The sequence below is a fragment of the Micromys minutus genome (genome assembly GCF_963924665.1).
Source record: "Micromys minutus genome assembly, chromosome: 10".
Classification (NCBI taxonomy): Eukaryota; Metazoa; Chordata; class Mammalia; order Rodentia; family Muridae; genus Micromys; species Micromys minutus.
In genome coordinates, this window is record NC_137979.1 from 28102632 (window position 1) to 28120629 (window position 17998).

At 39.9% G+C, this 17998-nt stretch overlaps 1 protein-coding gene across 1 annotated transcript in view; it reads left to right on the plus strand.

Moving 5' to 3' along the window:
• The window catches only part of LOC308426474 (ATP synthase membrane subunit K, mitochondrial-like), a 316992-nt gene extending 309029 nt beyond the window's left edge, over positions 1 to 7963 (plus strand). The window contains exon 2 of the mRNA XM_080924245.1: positions 7646 to 7963. Within this exon, the coding sequence (XP_080780371.1) occupies positions 7672 to 7848 (177 nt within the window). The 5' untranslated portion in view covers positions 7646 to 7671 and the 3' untranslated portion in view covers positions 7849 to 7963. The remainder of the gene's footprint in view (positions 1 to 7645) is intronic.
• The last annotated feature ends 10035 nt before the right edge of the window (positions 7964 to 17998 follow it).

Here is a 17998-nt window from a genome sequence, read left to right on the forward strand (position 1 = left end):
AAAGATCCACTGAATGATACTGAGAAGCAAACCATACAGTATTGATAACCAAAAGAGAGAAAATGTTAACAAGCAACAGAAACACTCTGAACGATGAAACCCTCCATCATCTCCTGCCACCGCCACATCCCAACATTCTACTGAACATCATACATTCTCAACTGCTGAACTGTTCAAGTGGTGCAGCTGTTATTACTGTAACTGACCAAAGCCAGGGAGACAAGGGCGCCATCGCGGTCACTGCTATTGTCATCTGAAATAATAATAGTAATGCAACTGATGCTTTAAACATTGTCACCTCCATTAACTTTATTTTTTGAGACAGGTTTTACTATGTAGCACAGGCAGATGTCTAACTTTTGATCCTTCTATCTCAGCCTCCCAAGTACTGGGACTAGAGTCATGTTGTGCCATCCCCAACTTCTCCATTAACTTTTTTTTTTTAATTAAGGTAGGACATAAAAGACCTTGATGTCTCCCTAATTAACATGAGAAAGATAAATAAGAGTATAATAAGCTCCCTAAAAAGCTTTTAAAACTGTTGGTGAGGGGAAGCATTCTATGAGGAATATGATTTATCTGGCTTATTTATTCATACTGAGGAACCAAAATGATTTCCACCTGATTGAAAAATGGCTGCATTCCTAGTGACAAATTATAAATTGCTATGCCAAATATCGTGCCATAGTTTGATTACACGTGTCTATTCAAAAAGTGAATTCTTGCTGGGTGTGGTGGTGGACTGTAATGACCCCTAGGTGACCCCTGCACTGCAGTACTCAAGAGGCTGAAACAGGAGGATCACCAGTGCCAGGCCAGCAGGGCTACATCGTGAGATCTTGTCTCAAAAAGAAGACATTATATGCATGTGGTCTCTGCCTCCAGAGTGACAATCTAGGTACTCTATGATTTTATGGAATATGTATACAGTACTCTGGAGTATTCATTTTCCTTTTATCAACATAACATGAATTCCAATGGAAGAAACTAAAAGTACTGCCACTGGAGAGAACAGATTATACTTAAAAAGCTGCCTCAGAGCCTTTCAAATAACTCACAAATAACAGAATTCTGTGTTGAGCTCTAACTGCCTGTTGCTTGTTTATAGTTGTCTATCTCCTGAAACTGATAAGAAGTTTCTTTGACTTCTTGTTCAAATGTGTTTTTGTTTAGCTGTACTCAGAAAAATCAACTCAACAGGCTGCATGGAGAACTTCTGCTCTGCGAGTGTTGCCTGGGGTCTAAAATGATGAGTGAATTTCCAGTTCAGTGAGGGGAGAGGAGTGCAGTTCAATCTGCAAAGTGTGAAGGTGGAAGTGTGCACAGCACATTAGGGCAAAGGTGCAGGATTCAAAGACTGATTTTAAAGGGCCAGGTTAAAACAAAGAGTACAAAGGAGAGGGGAGCGTATGCAGCAGAAGAAACTTAAGTTCAAGAGTAAAGAAGACAAGGTTTACAAAGTACCTGGAGTCATGGTTTAAGGGATGGTTCAGCAATTAAGAGCATTTATTGTTCTTGCAGAAGACCTAGGTATAGTCCCTAGTACCTATATGGTGGCTCCCAACTATCTGTAACTCCAGTTCCAGGGGATCTGACTCTTTCTTCTAACCTATTTGATTAAAAGACATGAAAATGGTGCACATACATACTAATGGTCAAAACACTTATAAACAAAAATAACCCATTAAAAATATAGTATTTACAGCCAAAATGTAATGAAACATAATAAATTAAGGCATTTGGATTTCATTATGTACTTTTAAAACAGAGATACATGTTAACAAATTATTGTTTTAGAAAGTTAATTCTGTCAGCAACTGAGTTTAGACTGTACTGTGAGAGACTTAAGGAAAAAAATGAAGTTATATTTTGCATCTTAAATATTGCACTACCCCTTGCTCTACTAAACATTGTTAGCACCTTTTCTAGACAAAGTCACTATTGCTGTGCTGAAATGTCATGACCAAAGCAACTAAGGGAGGAAAGGGTCTACTTGGCTTATGTTCAGTCATGGAAAGAAGTCGGGATAAGAACTCAAAACAGGACAGGTAACTGGAGTCAGGGGCTAATACAAAGGCCATGGAGGGGTGCTTCTTACTGGCTTGCTCTTCTTGGTTCATTCATCCTGCTTTCTTATAGAACCCAGGACCATCAGCCAGGAGCAGCTCTACCCACAACAAGTTGGGTCCTCCCACTTCTCTCACTAAATTAAGAAAATGCTCTATAGGTTTGTCTGCAGCCAGATCTTATGGAGGCATTTTCTCAATCAAGGTTTCCTCCTCTCAGATAGCTTGTGTCAGATTGACATAAAACTAGCCAGCACAGTACCACAGCCACTCTACCACTGAATTCCAGCCACCTCAGCTAGTGCTACAACCTTACAACAGATCACCTTCCAGACTGTACCGTACTATCTTAGACTATTTGTATTGGTGATCTCCGACTGCAAACCCTGAAACTTTTTGTCTTAGAGTTTTCTGAAGTTCAACCCCCCCTAATATATTCATAAAATCCTAGAATCTGCTTAGGTTCTTGGCTACATATGTAGTTGAAGGTCTTCTGCACTCACTCTCGATCAGTTTGTAAATTGAAGTACCTGTCATCTTGATGTGTAGGACTGATATGATATAATAGAGCAGATATGTCAAATACAATAGAGCAGCCTTAATTAAGGAGTTTCCCACATTCAGGAGTTGTCTCAATTTCAATGATATCATATGCTGAAGAGAAATCAAAGATCAGAAGGACAGGAGGTTAATCATTTAACTTATTAGTAAGTCACTTACAACCTCTATGAGAGTCAGTACCTTGAATCCCTAACACATATTATTTATGCAATCTTTCTGGCAGGCTTGTATTAATGGCCCCATTGTAAAATGCAACAAAACCAGGGATTTTGATTAATTTGTCCAAAATCACATGTAAATTAGTAGATGAGAATTACAGAAAGTATCTTGAAACTAATCCTTATAACACTAATTCAATTATTGAGTATTTAATTACAGTAATCTATGTTACTGAAAGAAAATTTGATGAGTAGAAAACTAAACTGTTGAGACAGTTCCTAGTAAGTAGGAAGTTATTTGTGAAAGTTGAAGTGATAGCATTAATGTAAAGTACTCTAAAAGTTGGGGCCATGCCCTCCAAATATTTTTAATAATTTCTTGAATTACTACATTGAGCAAAATGTATACCATACTTGCTATGTGCAAAGTCACATATAGCATATACATATAGACATATATAAAATATATATATAAGACCCTTGGAGTTTTCTGAGTGATTGGAACATCTGGTTCTTTCTTGGGCAATGGGGACATCTTTCATTATGAGGTGACTTTCTAATGAGGTGATTTGCTGGGCTCTTGGGGTACCTTAGGATAGGGGATGATTGTGCTAAATGAGTCTACTTTGTTATAAATAGGTTAGAACTTTTACTTGCATCTCCAATATCAGGTAGAGAAGACCAGGGAAAAGTTGAGCTGATGCTAATGACCAATGATAAAATCAGTGATGGCTTCATAATTAAGCTCCCATGGAAAGCCCTACAAGAGTCTGACTTGCCTTGCCTTAATCTTGTCTTTGTCTGCCTATTCATCTGTCTTTTTGAGTGTCCTTTATATTGAACTATTGAATGTACTTATCTCTGTGAGTTGTACGAGCAAACCAATCATATCAAAGGTGGGACTGGTAGAAACAGGAACTCTGATTTGCAGCCAGTTTAAGTATACTAGTTATAACTGGAGTGAAGAGGAGCTAGCCTTGAAGGACTAAGTCCTCCACCTGTGTGCTATGAGAGGATGGTGTCAGGACTGAACTGAATTCTCTAGCTGGTGTCTGCTGGAGAATTGTTGAAGAAAAAAAAAACCTCAACTCATCTACTCACAGAAGTGCTCATATTGAGTTTTGAGAGTGAAGAAAAAATTCTTTGGTTAGAAATGTGTGGTGGACCAAAGGTAACTATAACAACAAAACTTAGGCTTATTGTCTAGACTACACATACACACTAGTAGCCTGATAGCATAGTTTCACTTCTCAGGAGAAGGCTGTTTATCTCTTACTACTTGTTTACATACGATGCACAACATTCTAACAAAAGTAAGACTCATTAAAAAGCAAGAGAAAAAATATTTTCAAATACAAAGTATTCATTAGGACCAGATATAGAGCTAAAATGTCAGAATATTTAAGACTTTAAATTACTATGGTTTATAGTTATGGTTAATAGATAAACCAATTTTACATTTTAAGTAGATCATTACAATCATAAAATACAATTACTAACCTTAATGTTAATATAATTGATTATATATTTACAAGTGAAAAGCCAAGTATGCTTTTCTGTTGCTGTGATAAAACACTCTGACTAAAAGCAATTTAACTATTATCATGGGAAATGAAGTCAGGGACTCACAATGCTCACTGGACCAATCTCTGATACACTCACTGGCTTATACTTCTCATATATTCAGGCCCACATGCCTAGGGATGGTGCTGCCCACAGTGAGTTGGGCCCTTTCTCACTCATTATTAATCAAGACAAGCTCTCAGAGACTTGGCCACAAGCCAAGTAGATGTTTAGTAGATATTTCTTCTGATGATTCTAGACTGTGTCAAGCTGATGGTTGAAGCTAATTAGGACAAACATAATGGAAAAGAGAGAGGATTCATAGTTAAGTGTTTAGAGCAACAACATGAAAGTCATAAAGAAAAGCCAAACTGAGACTGAAACGTGTTTGGCTGATATCACTGGGAGGCCTGCTCTTTTCTGACGGAAAAAGAGAAGAGGGAAATGGGGTGGAGTGGAGTGAGGGGAAATTTATTTTGGGATATAGTGTATGAGAGAAGAAAAAATAATAAAAAAATCATAATATCAGGTATGAGAAAGTCCATTAATAGGGTTTTTTTGGTTTTTTTTTTGTTTTTTGTTTTTTTTTCTAACATAGATTCAACACAGAATCAATCAGTATCCATGAAGGCAGGTCAATTGGACTGATCCATGTCTAACTTCCAAGTGGGGGACTGAGAAAAAAACAGAGCATTCAACAATTGTGGGATAATACTAAATGGCTTGATTTATATGAAATTAGAATTCCAATAATAAGAGCGAGGTAGAAGAAATCTAAAGAATAAACTAGCTGATAATTTCCCAGTTTTTATGAATTATGACATATCATAGGGTCAAGAAGCTTTAGAAAATCTAAAATAGATAAGTACAAAGAAAGTCATATCTAGGCACAAATAAAGAAACTAGCTCTTGCCAGGTAGGGTGGTGTACATCTTTAATCCCAGCACTTAAGAGGCAGAGGTAGGCAGATCTCTGTGATTGGAAGCCAGCCTGATTTACACAGTGAGTTACAGAACCACTAGGGCTATACACCGAGATCCTGCTTCAAAAGAGATAGACATAGATAGATAGATAGATAGATAGATAGATAGATAGATAGATAGATAGATAGATGCCAAAATACAAACACCAAAAAAAAAAAAAAAATCTTGAAGATGGGCAAAGAAATAAGAAACATTATAGTAAGGCTGCCTAATGTCCATCAGAAACCACAAAGCGGGGGGAAAAAAAAGACAAAACAAAACAATCATGGCATCTGCTGTTGCAGAGGTGAGAGAGATGACCCTACCTCTTGTCAGGGCAGATCTGAAGAGTTGGCCCCAAGTAAGCACCACAAAGCTGGCCAGTTGACCAACTCAGCTATAGCCCAGGCCCAGATCCAGGGTTTTGAGTTGGCCCAGCCCAACATCTACCCCATCTATGAACTGCTGGAGTGCATGATGCATTGGTCCTCCAGAACCAAAGCTTCAATATCTCTGAGACACAGGACAACAGCGGATATCCAAGAGGAAGCTGAGACAGGAGGATCCTTTTATCACAGGTATTTGAGACTAGACAAGGCAATGTGGTAGGATTTTGTCAGAAAGAGAAATTGAGATCAAAATGAAGAGATTTTAAAAAATGTTTTTATAAAAATATGCTTCAGAGATGGCAAGATTGCTCAGTGGTTAAAGTCACTTGCCAAACCTAAAGACATGAGTTCAATACCTAAACCCACATGGTAGGAGAGAACAAACTCCTGCCGGTTTTCCTCTGACCTAAAAATGCATACTGTGGCATGCAAGTACCTGCCCGCCCACTCCCACCTTTCCCACACAAATAAATCAATGCAGAAATTAAATATATATGTATGTTTTAAATATAAAACCATTAAAATAGGTTAAATAGGATAATTATACCATGATGAAAACTTTGAAACAAAGGGAGAAATGATCATATTAAGACAACATCAGTTTCAAAAGTCAGAATATTATCAGACAGCTTCCATTCCAGCTGCAAAGTACTTTATTTCTAGTAGACATAGAACCAACACTGGGAAGAGAACAATAATTATATTAATAAAACTTGACATAAATTTTAATTACATGGGCTACAGAATTATACTGTTAATTGAATTGACAGCTAAGATATATGACACTGACTGTAAAGGACCCTGGATTTAGAATGAGGACACTGGAGCAATTTAAGAAAGAATCCAAAATCCCTACTCACCCTGAAATCCTTTTGCCAATTGAAAACATTTTGTCCTAAATTTGATACTAGACATTGCTTAAACTAAAAACATTGTAACGCTCTCAATCTGCCTCCCAAGAAGTCAAGTTTCCTTAAGACCTACCCCAACCACCTCTTCCATGCTAGGAAATCTATAACTAAAGTGGGTCTTAAGCTGCTCCATTGGGGAAAATGCAGAGTGAGACCAGGAGATGATATTTGACAGAAAAATAATTTTTCTATTTGCTTATATATTTGCAGAAATGCAGGGAGTTTGTGTGGGACCACATTAAAGGGAGTTAAGGAAAGGAAGACACTATAATACTGGATTTGGCAGACTTATTGATATGAGTTCAATAATCAGCTATAGTAGACAATAGATTTAATGTGTTGATATGTGTGTGTGTGTGTGTGTGTGTGTGTGTGTGTGTGTGTGTGTGTGATTAACCATTTTTGTGGGTAGTTAGCTGAAATTTGGAGTCCACAGTAGCCTATGTCTAAGTTGAGATACTGGAATGGTATAATGTAGAAAAAGTTCAAAGGCTTAGGAGCATAGGTATGTTAAAATAGATTTATTAAATATGACCTGTACATCTCTCTCCCTCCACTCTGTACACCAGCAAGAGGATTCAGAGGCCACAACTTCACTAAGGTGTTGTGTGACTTTTCCTGGGAAGACATGAACAAAACATCTCTTCACCCTAGATAGGCTACTGATGACAGAACTTTGTTGTGCTGGCTAATCTTATGTCAACTTGACACAAGCTAGAGTCCTTTTGGAAGAGGAAACCTTAACTGAGAAAACGCCACCACCAGATTGGCCTGTGGTATATATTCATGATTGATGATTGATGTGGGAAGGCCCAGCTCATTGTGGGTGTTGCCACTTGTGGGTTGGTGGTTCTGGGTGCTATAAAAAATCAGACTGAGCAAGCCACAAGGAACAAGCCAATAAGTAATGTTCTTTGGTGGCTTCTTCTTCATCCCGTTCCTGCCCTGACTTCCCTTAATAAAGGACGGAGATGGTCTTCTGGTCGGGCCGAGCTAGTCTCTGGGTTTGTTGAAGGACATCAGCTGAGGAGTTAGTTTGTGATTCAGACGAGATTGACATCATGGCTGGTCCAGAAAGTGATGTCCAATACCAGTTCACTGGTATTAAAAAATACTTCAACTCTTATACCCTCACAGGTAGAATGAATTGTGTCCTGGCCACATACGGAGGCATTGCATTGTTGGTTTTATACTTCAAGTTAAGGCCTAAAAAATCCCCAGCAGTGAAAGCAACCTAAATAGATTTTGAAATGTCTGGCCTCATCTGTTAAGTCCCATGCCTGAAGAAGCTGATGTGAACTCATCATGTAATACTCAATTTGTACAATAAATTATGAACCTGGGGGGAAAAAAGGACGGAGATGAAGATGTTTAAGCCAAGTAAACAGACCCTTTCCTTCCCAAGTTGCTCTTGGTCATGGTGTTTATCACAAGAGGAAATAAATTAGAACAAACAACATAGTGGGAGATCCTAGCATGGATGGAAGATGCTACCTCATTTAGTCCTTCAAAATCCATAGCCATTTTCCAAGACTCTTCTGACCTCTGGATCCTGGGATGCTGTTGCTGCTGAGGGATCAGTGATGCTGTGTATTTATTTCCAGCAGTCTTGGCAGGGCCAATTTATGCTGTTCAGGTCTGGCTCAGGCCCAACAAGGAGCTAGTCTGTGCTGTAGCCTTCCATGCCTGATACTTGAGCTGGCTCCCTGGGTTCTGACAAGCTTCATGTTGACACCATGGCCCTTGATTTCCTACTAGCCACACTTGGATGCCAAAAGTATCCTTCGAGGCCAGGAAAACAATCTCCATCCCAACTGTACGCTACACCATACATTCTGTGGTAACAACTCTCCACTCTAAGAATAAGCTTAATTATTTTTTTCCATAATTTATTGTTTAGGCTTTAAGATCTCCCAAGAGCTCACCAGCAAGCAGTATTTTTTTACTATTAATTTTTTTTCCTAGAAACTTCAGCTTGACACAAATTTGCCTTCAAGGGGCCCGAACGTATCCTTTTATCTGCTTTTTACCCTCCTCTAAATCCCATTTTGATTGTTACTTTGTGAGACCCTAAATATTGGTGCAGTCTACAAGTTTAAGTGGAGTCTGGAAGTGACTAAGTCAGAGATGGAGTTTTAATCTATTCGAATCACAGTGGTTTGAGTGGGGCCTTAGAACCATTATATGAGGATTTTTGTCAGTTTTCAGATAGACTAGGGAGAAATTACTGTCCAAGTAATTCCTAAGGTTCCACTGGGTAGCAAGCATGATGAAGGACTTGCTGAGCAAAGCTTAGGAGTAGCTACTACCAGGATATCATTTTTAGAAGGCAGATGTGATACATATTGCAACCTGTCATGACTCTGAGCTTTAGCTACCAGAAGACAACATGTGCTAGGTACTCAAGGAATAGAAGGCAGACAGATAATCCAAAATGGATTCAGATCCCAATTTCTTCTCTATATGAATTATACATTTATTTCCCCTCATTTATGTTTGAGGTATTTTCTTCATTATGTCTAAGTTAGCTTAGTTAGTAATTATTGTTCCAATAACGGCATACTCTGAAAATTAGAAATTTGTGGTTCTTTAGCAATATCCACTTGATAACAAAGTTTAAATGAGTTCTAATACAGTTACATTATCACAAGAGATTTTCATATTATATCTTCTAGTTGGACAAAGGAGGGAGTGAGCTACAAGAGGCAAATACTGATACTTGTAAATGTTGACTGAGAATTATTTTAAGTTTTTATTAATTACATATATGAACTAAGTTCTTACCAATAATGACTAAGAGTAATTTGAAGAGATCACCATTACAGTTTTTCACAGATAATGAACACTGTCATTTTAGTCATAAAACTGTTTATTAAGACATGCTATGTTGACAAAAGGAATCTCTGATACTTCAAAAATTTAAAGATTTTATTTTGTAACTTATACAAATTAAATATTTAATATCCTTAATATTACATTCATTTTATTTTTTTATGAGTAGTATACATCACTAAGCCAAGCACAGTACATAAGCCTGTAATTGCAGTAGTTAGAAGGCTAAGACAGGAGGATCAGGCACTGCAGGTGTCAGCCATAACGTAAGTAGAAGACCAACCTGGGCTACAGGAGACCCGTTTTGAGGTTTTTTAAAGTATGTGACCGAAAGAAAACAAAATTTTCCCCAAATACCATGTCTTTAACTCGTTTTAACTTACCCAGTGTGTCACACAAATATTATTTTTATAGCTGTCAGGATGTGGAGGGGAAAAAAGGCTGAGAACCATTGCTTCTTAACCTGAGGTCCTTCATGAAATATACTGGCTATGTGAAATATGAAGTAAGTACCTTTGTGTAGAAAAGGTCAATAGCTTTCAAAGCTTAAGAACCAGTTGACTTCAGGAATTTTTAGTCCCCCTATAATTTCACCCCTGAGAGATGGATGCCACCCACACGAGGGAAGAGTGAAGGTGCTGTAAGCAGAAGTGGGATGCTCAGTCATTGTATTGGCTCTGTGAGACTCCTGCTTTTGGATTTTCTTTTCCACATTAATCTACCACTGTCAAATTTAGTGATGCATACCTGTAATCCCAGCATCTGCGAGGAAGAGGAAAGAGGATCAGCCGTTCAAGATTAATCTCTGCTATAGAGTCAGTTTGAGGTCAGCCTGGGCACAGGAGACCAAGTCTCAGATACAAACATTTGAAACAAATTAAGTTGGTATAGTCCAGAATTTTTGGTTTTCATAGTAGATAACACCTCTCAGATTACTAGAAGACCCAGCAGGAACCTGGATCCCAGAGAAGAACAGGTAACAAATGGCACAGTGAAAATAATTTTTTTTTCTCTATAATTCAGGCCAATTAAGAAAAGGAGCTATCTTGAAATCTATAGCCAAAGCCTAAAATTTAATTTTATACAAAGAACATTTATCCTGACAATCTTCTTTGTTTTTAAGTAACTTATTGTTGATCACAGGCTATGAACCCTTGAGACACTTATTTTATTTTGCCCTTAATATAGCCATGGGGGAACCAATGAGGATGGAAGAAGAAAACTATATCCTATGGGTTGTCCTCTGACCTCTGCAGGTGAACCATGGCATGTGCATGTTCCCCATTCCACAGAGAGTGTAAAAAGCAAGTTAGAGTCTTAAAAGAAGAGAAAGAAAAAGGCAGTGTTGACACACATCCATAACCCTTGTGCATTAGACAAGCCATCCCAGAGGCTTACTAGGGAGCCAGTGTGGCTGAAGTGATTAATTCCAGGTCCAGTAAGAGACCTTGTTTCTGAAAAAAAAAAAGAGTGATGTCTGACACTGACCTCTTTCCTCTACACATCAATCCACAGGCACACACATCTTTACACTCACACCATTTCCACCACACATGCACAGATGCACAAATTAAAGAAAAAAAATCTAGTATATAACATACATTTACTATTCTCTTTCAATTGAGGAGTTAATAAATATACAGCAATAATTATCAAATATCAATTTCTAATATGCCACTGGGATACATTTCTTTTATATGGTAATAAATCAACTTCGTGATACAAACAGTGCAAACTGAGTACTTTTTAACCCAATTTCACCACCTTAGACATTCTGAACAAAAATGTTCTGTACTTAACTACAGCTGATATATATCTTGACCACTGACCTACAGTTTATAAAAAGCACGAATCATGTCTTTTATTTTCTCTTTTGCTTGAAGATATTTCCTGCATATAGGATACATTCAACAAAGCCTCACTGAACTCAGAATACACTACAGAGAATAGAAAATTATCTCGATTGCATGTAGGGCCTTTTAATTTGCATACATTACCCATTTGATTATGAAAGTTCTGTTAGGGTTTCATCATAGAGAATAAGCAACCACAGTTCAGAAAGTTCAAATCATTTGCATAAGGTTTTACACAGCTGAACTAGAAGCTTGTTCTGGCTCACAGCAGTGCTTGTTCTCATTGTAAGGTTAGTGGAATTAAATATCTCCTTTTCCAGATGTATGTTACTACATAGAAGATAATCCAAGTTGTCAACCACATATCAGGAAGAGAATAAACATACCGAGAATTATTGATTTGGACAATACTTCTCTTTTGGTTTATAAACACATTTATTTGGGATCATTTAGCTTTCATCTTGGCTCTCTACATAGTTTTTTTTTGTTTGGTCTCTTAAGTATTGGTTCAAAGTTTTCTTCTGAACCTTGCCTTCTCTTTCCTGTTTACTCTGGAGCTCTGGGGATAACATTGTTTCATCTATGAACCACAGATGTAACTCTTGTCTCCTAGGCACTCTTGATCACCACCAGGGGGCAAAACCCTACCAACTGGTTTTTCTGCACTACACTCAAAAGAGGGCTGGCTGTACAGTACAGGGACCCTCAGTGATTCTGGATGGAACCTCCCTGCTAATTATTTCAACCACAGGGCCCCAGGGAGAGAACAAAGACTCAGCATAGAGAGCTCTTGTGTCACTTAACCACACAGCCACCAGAAAGAGCTCATGACAGCCCGATCAGTTTAAAAGGAGCAATGAGATCCAAGATTGTTTGAGTGACAAACAGAAAGAGGTGGGCTTTAGAAACTGCAGAGTCTTAAGTGTGTGTTTTCCACAGCTTTGGTACGTTTGGTGGTATTTACCAGCTCATCCATTCAACTCTGTAAATATCAAAGGTTTACACAGTGTGAGTTTTTTTTTTTTTTCCTTTTAGTCTTGATTTTCCATTACATTCTTGGTTGATGTTGACACTTTACCATTTAGAAATGTATCCCTTTAAAATATTTTAATTCTACACTTTCTTCTTACATCTTCTACTTACATCTGTGAAATTTATGGGGGGGGGGGAGAAGCTCAACGATCAAATCTTTGTTTAGAGGCGATCTTCACAGTAGGAAGTAAATGGGAGGCAAACAGCAGGTTGGCACTTTCCAACTCAGGGTCCAGCTCTCTGTGCCCCCCCCCCCCCCCCCGTCCTTTCCCTCAGCGTCTCAGGTACAATGACTGACTTTCGGCAAGTAGTAGAGGAAGCGAGTGGGTACCACGAAGTTTCCGGAGTTTAACACCGGAAAAATCTTTGTTATGAAAAGTCTGGTCGTTAACCCCGAGGCTCTTTACGGTGAGGAGGGTGGGGAAGCTCATTAAGACAGAGCACCTCTTGAGGGCTAGGTCAAAGCAGGTGTGGGCTGGTCTCTCGGGTCGAGCCCAGAAAAAGCATCCGGACCCTGCGGAGCCCCTTTCCACTAGAAAACGTGTTTGTTTGCCTCAGGATTTTCACCTCAGTTTCCCTCTAAGGTGATTTAGGTTGCGCGCCCCACTCGTAAAATGGTTGTCTTTCTGGAGTGAGGACTAGAGGCTCTCTCCCCAGCACCCCTAGCTCAGAACCCTCAGCTGGCTGCCTTCCAGGGTCCCTCGTCCGTCTCGCCTCTCCCCGCTCAGCGGGAACAGACCGAGCCGCAGCGGCCGCAGGCCTCGAGAGCTGACCCGGGAGGGGGCGGCGGCCCGAGGCGCGGCGCACGCAGCCGGCCCGCTTCCGGCAACTCAAGGGTTACGCCGCCGCGGCGGCGCGCGCCGAGGGGAGAGGCGGTTGCTGACAGGTGGCGCCTGCGCACTGGGAGCGCTCATTGTGCCCCGCAGCTGCCGAACCGCCCGCCTGCCCGCCCGCCGCCCGTTCGGCGCGTCAGTCGGCGAGAGAGTCCGGTGGTGGGTGCGGAGCCCCAGGCCGTTCCTGCGGCTTCATCTTCCTCCCCGTTTCCCTCGTCCCTACCCACTCACCCTTCGCCTCCCATCCCGGCTCCGTCACCCTCCCGCCCCCCACACTCAGGACGAGAATGCCCTGCCCGGAACAACCCAGCAGCACCTAGATGGCTTTGGTCACGGTCCAGCGGTCGCCTACCCCCAGCACCACCTCCAGCCCCTGCGCCTCGGTGAGTCCCTCCCGGCGGCAGCTCCCCGCTTCTGTCACTGCGGCTCCGCTTTGCCTCAGCGGGTCCCGCCGAACGCCACTGCGCACGCGCCGCGCCTCTTCCCAGGCCTTGGCACTCAGGCTGCTGCGAACCCCCCACACCCTCATCCTACCGGCGAGCAGCAGGGACTGCCAGACGTTGTCCCCCCCACCCCTACCCCACCCCTTTCCATCTCCCGGAGCACCCAGTCCCTCACAGCGCTGGCTCGGAAATCTCCCGTAGTATGCTTCCCATGGCTTGAGCACTTCCTTTTGGCTATGAGTCATTCTTGCTTTTCACCCTCCTCCCTTCTTTTACCCTCTGTTGCTCTGTTGCAGGGAGGGGAAGAGTGGGCTCCTAGGTTACCCCCGACCCACGCCCATATCCTTTACCCACACCATTTCAGGGGCCGGGTCAGTGCACTGCGCATCCTTCTTCCGTCTCGCCCCGTGTGTGCCTTTCTCTAGTCTCTGGCATCTCTCTTGTGCTCCGTACAGTTTCGGCTTCATCGGACTGCTCAGTGGTAGTTACTCCCTGGTTCCTTTCCTCCCTTAAAAGATGGCAGTGATCGCCTCTGCTTCTTGGACTTTTACCTTTCTCAGTGAGGACCCAACGCTTCTGGTGCTGCTCTATAACAGTGCCAATTCATTTCCATCTTACAGACATGTATGCCTTACGCTCATTGCTTATGATCGTTCTTGCTCATGGGTTGTGCTTGGATGGTTCATGACTTCAAATGCTTGTGTCGCTAAAGCATGTTTCCAGATGGAAAACACCCATCAGCCAGCATTTCCTCTGCTGGGTTTCTCTATGCCTTCATCCCCACCCCGAGTCCTTTACAGCTCTATCCTCAGGCTTGCTTCATTTTTCTGTGAATACCTGCTAACGTGTGTTAGCATTGCACCAGTGTAGTAAAATGGGTCTTAAAAAACAGGCATCTAGATGAAAATATGAGCAATTGGAGCATTATTTTCTATAGAATTGTAATTTTAACATTAGATTTAGTAGTGTCAGGTTTCAAAGAGGCATTCAATGAACACCATGGCGCCTTCCACTGCATGAAAGAAAGTTGGGTTATTAATATTTGTTAACTGAGATGTGAGGTTTGGGATCTTGAAAGCATTTTGCCTTGTGATTTCGATATAGTTTCCTGAATTTCAAAATTTTGTTGCATATAGTGGTAGCTTCTTCCTTTGTGAGTTTTCCTGTGTGTTTTTTTATGACTACCCTAATTCAAGAAATTACTCGAAACTGAAATCTGTGGATAGAAGTTTAAAGAGGCACTGTCCATTGTTTAGGGAAGACATTTGTAAAAATAAAGTACACTGTTTTGAAAAAATAGTTAGCAATATTGTATCAAGCAGAAGCTGGGGGAGCTTTTGCCAGAAAGGCGATATAAAGAATCTCTGCAGTGGGAGACTTGTTCAAGTTTCTAAAGCTTATGATTCTGTTATCTGAGAATAATTGTACTTCAGAACTGATGAGACATTTTAGGGTCTGCTTGAGACAAATATCAGAGGGGTAGAAATATGTAGTATTTTCATGAGCAGATTTTCTTCACTTTATGGTAGATTTTCCAGAATTGATAGCATATCTTCAGACCATCGTAACTCACTCTAATAGTAAATCCTCTGATCTTGTGGTTCCCAGGCCTAGTTTTGGCTGTGAAAGCAATCAAGGGTCGATGAGGTAGAACCCAGTATTGTAAAATTATTTCCCCTGGGCATTGCTAAAAACACTGTATCTTACAATAACATTTATTAAGACATTGTCATATCACTTGTTTTTAAGTAAATGGTTAATATATGGTAAAGCTTTATATAATAGATATGGCTTTATTAGTCAAAACTTAGGATACTTTAAAATCTCAAAGGATGTTAACAGTCATTTTTGGCATAGGCAGGCAATTAAAATTGATCATGTAAATACTGTAGTATTTACTCTAGTAAATACTCAGTTATTAAGCTAAATGACAGATATTTCTGTATCCCCTTGTCTGATGATTGCAGTTGTTTATACTTGGCCCTGTGTGTAAAGAAATCCTGGCAGTGCTGTGTGTGTGTGTGAGTAACAATCAGCATTGTTAGTGTAACTGACAATCCAGTTCTCTTTCCCTTTAAATTGTGTTCCTATTTGACTCCATCCAGACCTGTGCTCAGCTCAGTTGTTTTGTGGTCTTTGTACTACAGTATTTGATGGCCGTCTGACAATATATTTTGCTGTTTTATCTCTTGCTATATGACTAGGTTGGTTGGTTGGTTGGTTGGTTTTAAAAGTAAGGAAGAATGCAAAAGGAAGTTAGAACCATAAAGAAGGACTTCATTTTGTAAGGCTGAAGATTTAATCTTTTAGTTATTTTAAAGAATTCCTTAGTACTTTTTTCACTGAGTATTTTGGATATTTTAATACTATCAGCTCTTCAGCATTTTTCATTAAGCATAAAGAACTTGATCATTGCAGTAGTTAATCAGTAGTTAATCGTCAATGTCAATTTTACTGTGAAACTATTTCCAGAGAGAGAGAGGTTTAACTGAGGAGGGAAGACCCATTCTGAATGTGGCACTGTCCCATGGGCTGGGTACTAGACTGAAGAAGAAGGAAGGGTCCAGCAGAGCACAGCACTCCCTTTCTCTCTTTTCTTACCTGCCCACGTGTTAGCAAATTCCTGCTACTGTGCCTTCCCTTTCGTGATGGACTGTACCTGTGAAAACTGTGAACCAAAGTAAGTGCTTCCTCTCTCAAGCTGCTTATTTTTAGGAGTTTGGTCACAGAATCAAGAAAAACAACCTAATACAATTACCTACTAGTTATGAGTGACTACCACAGATACTTAGTCATATATTAACCTGTTTATCAGTTGATGTTATTTGGATAACAGGACTGATAGAATACAAATATAGACACCACAGAGATCACGAGGGCAATAATACTGTGTATACATGAGCCAGTTTATAATGGTCATAAGTATTGTCTGGGTTTACTAATAAGTTAACTAATGACAGTAGTAATTAGATACCAACCATTTATTTCTCTTGAGTTCTCATCTGTTCAAGGCATCATGCTAAAGACTTTACATGCATGACTTAATTCAGTTATTCCTCATAAAGTGCCAAAGGAAAGTTGGAAAGTTGCTTTTATTCCTTTCCTATAGATGAAGAAACTGAGGCAAGGGATATTTAAGGAATGTGTCCCATGTCACTCATCAAGTAAGTAATTGGAGATGTAATTCAAATCGCCATGTGTCTAACCTTGGAAGGTAATGTTGAAGTGATGGTGATGAAGATGTATATATCATAGTAGGTGTCTCTCAAACTAGCTTTTGACGTTTGAGTTTCTAGGCCAAGGTTGAAGATAGGAAGAGCAAGGTCTCCTAGGTAAAGAAAAGCTATGTGCTGTAACACTTAAAGCCAGAAGAGTACAGTGCATTAAGTGAAGGGATTAAATGGGCCAGTTTGAGGATTTCTTTGGACAGTGAGAGATAAGAGTGACAGGTAGCTAAGGCTGTGCAGGAATTGCTGAGCCAGATATTTGGGATTAATAAAAAGGCAATAGAAAGTTCTCACAAGTTTTGAGCAATGTGATCGCAGAAGTGTTTTAAGAAAATTAATCTAGGGGCTTTATGTCAGAAGGATTTTAGGGAAGACAGAGATCATGAGTAGAACCAGTTAAGGCTGTTGTTAAGGTCTTACCTGGGATTTTGAAATGTTAAGAAGAGACAGATGTCAAGGATTGTAAGACTGACTAGATATAGGACTAGAGAAACAAGAGACACCAACTTTTGGGATATATTGTTCTTCCTAGAAACCAGATGTTTGCTAGGGCTGGAGAGATGGTTCAGTCAGTTAAAAGCTATGACTCTTTTTTATCTAGGTCCTGGGTTCAGTTCATAGTACCCACCTAGTAGTCCCCAACTGTCTGTAACTTCAGTCCCTGTGGGTCTTACTTTCTCTTCTGGCCTCTAGGGGCATTAGGAATCACGTGAAGCATAGACATTCATGAAGACATAATACCCATCACAGAAAAATAAATTTAAAAAATTAAAATAAGGAAAATAAATGATTCTTAATTAATAGGAGCAATTTAAGAATTCTTGGGCCTTAGCCCTAGAATTAGTTCTAGGTTCAGATCTCAGCAGCAGCAGCACAGACAACAAAAACCTGCTCTCCGTTCTTTTTTATGTGATTTTTCTTTTTATAATTTATTTTAATTTTTAGAAACTGCCATTTTAGTTCTAATTTATATGTAGTAATTGTACATTTTTATGTAGGACAGTGTGGTAATTTGATACATGCTTATATAATGTGTATATGATAAAGATGGTTGTATCTATCACCTTGGACATTCATCATTTCCTAGTGTTGGGAACACTAATTCCAAATTGTGTTTACAAACAATTTTGAAGTATATAATTACTTATTATCAATCTTATTTATTACA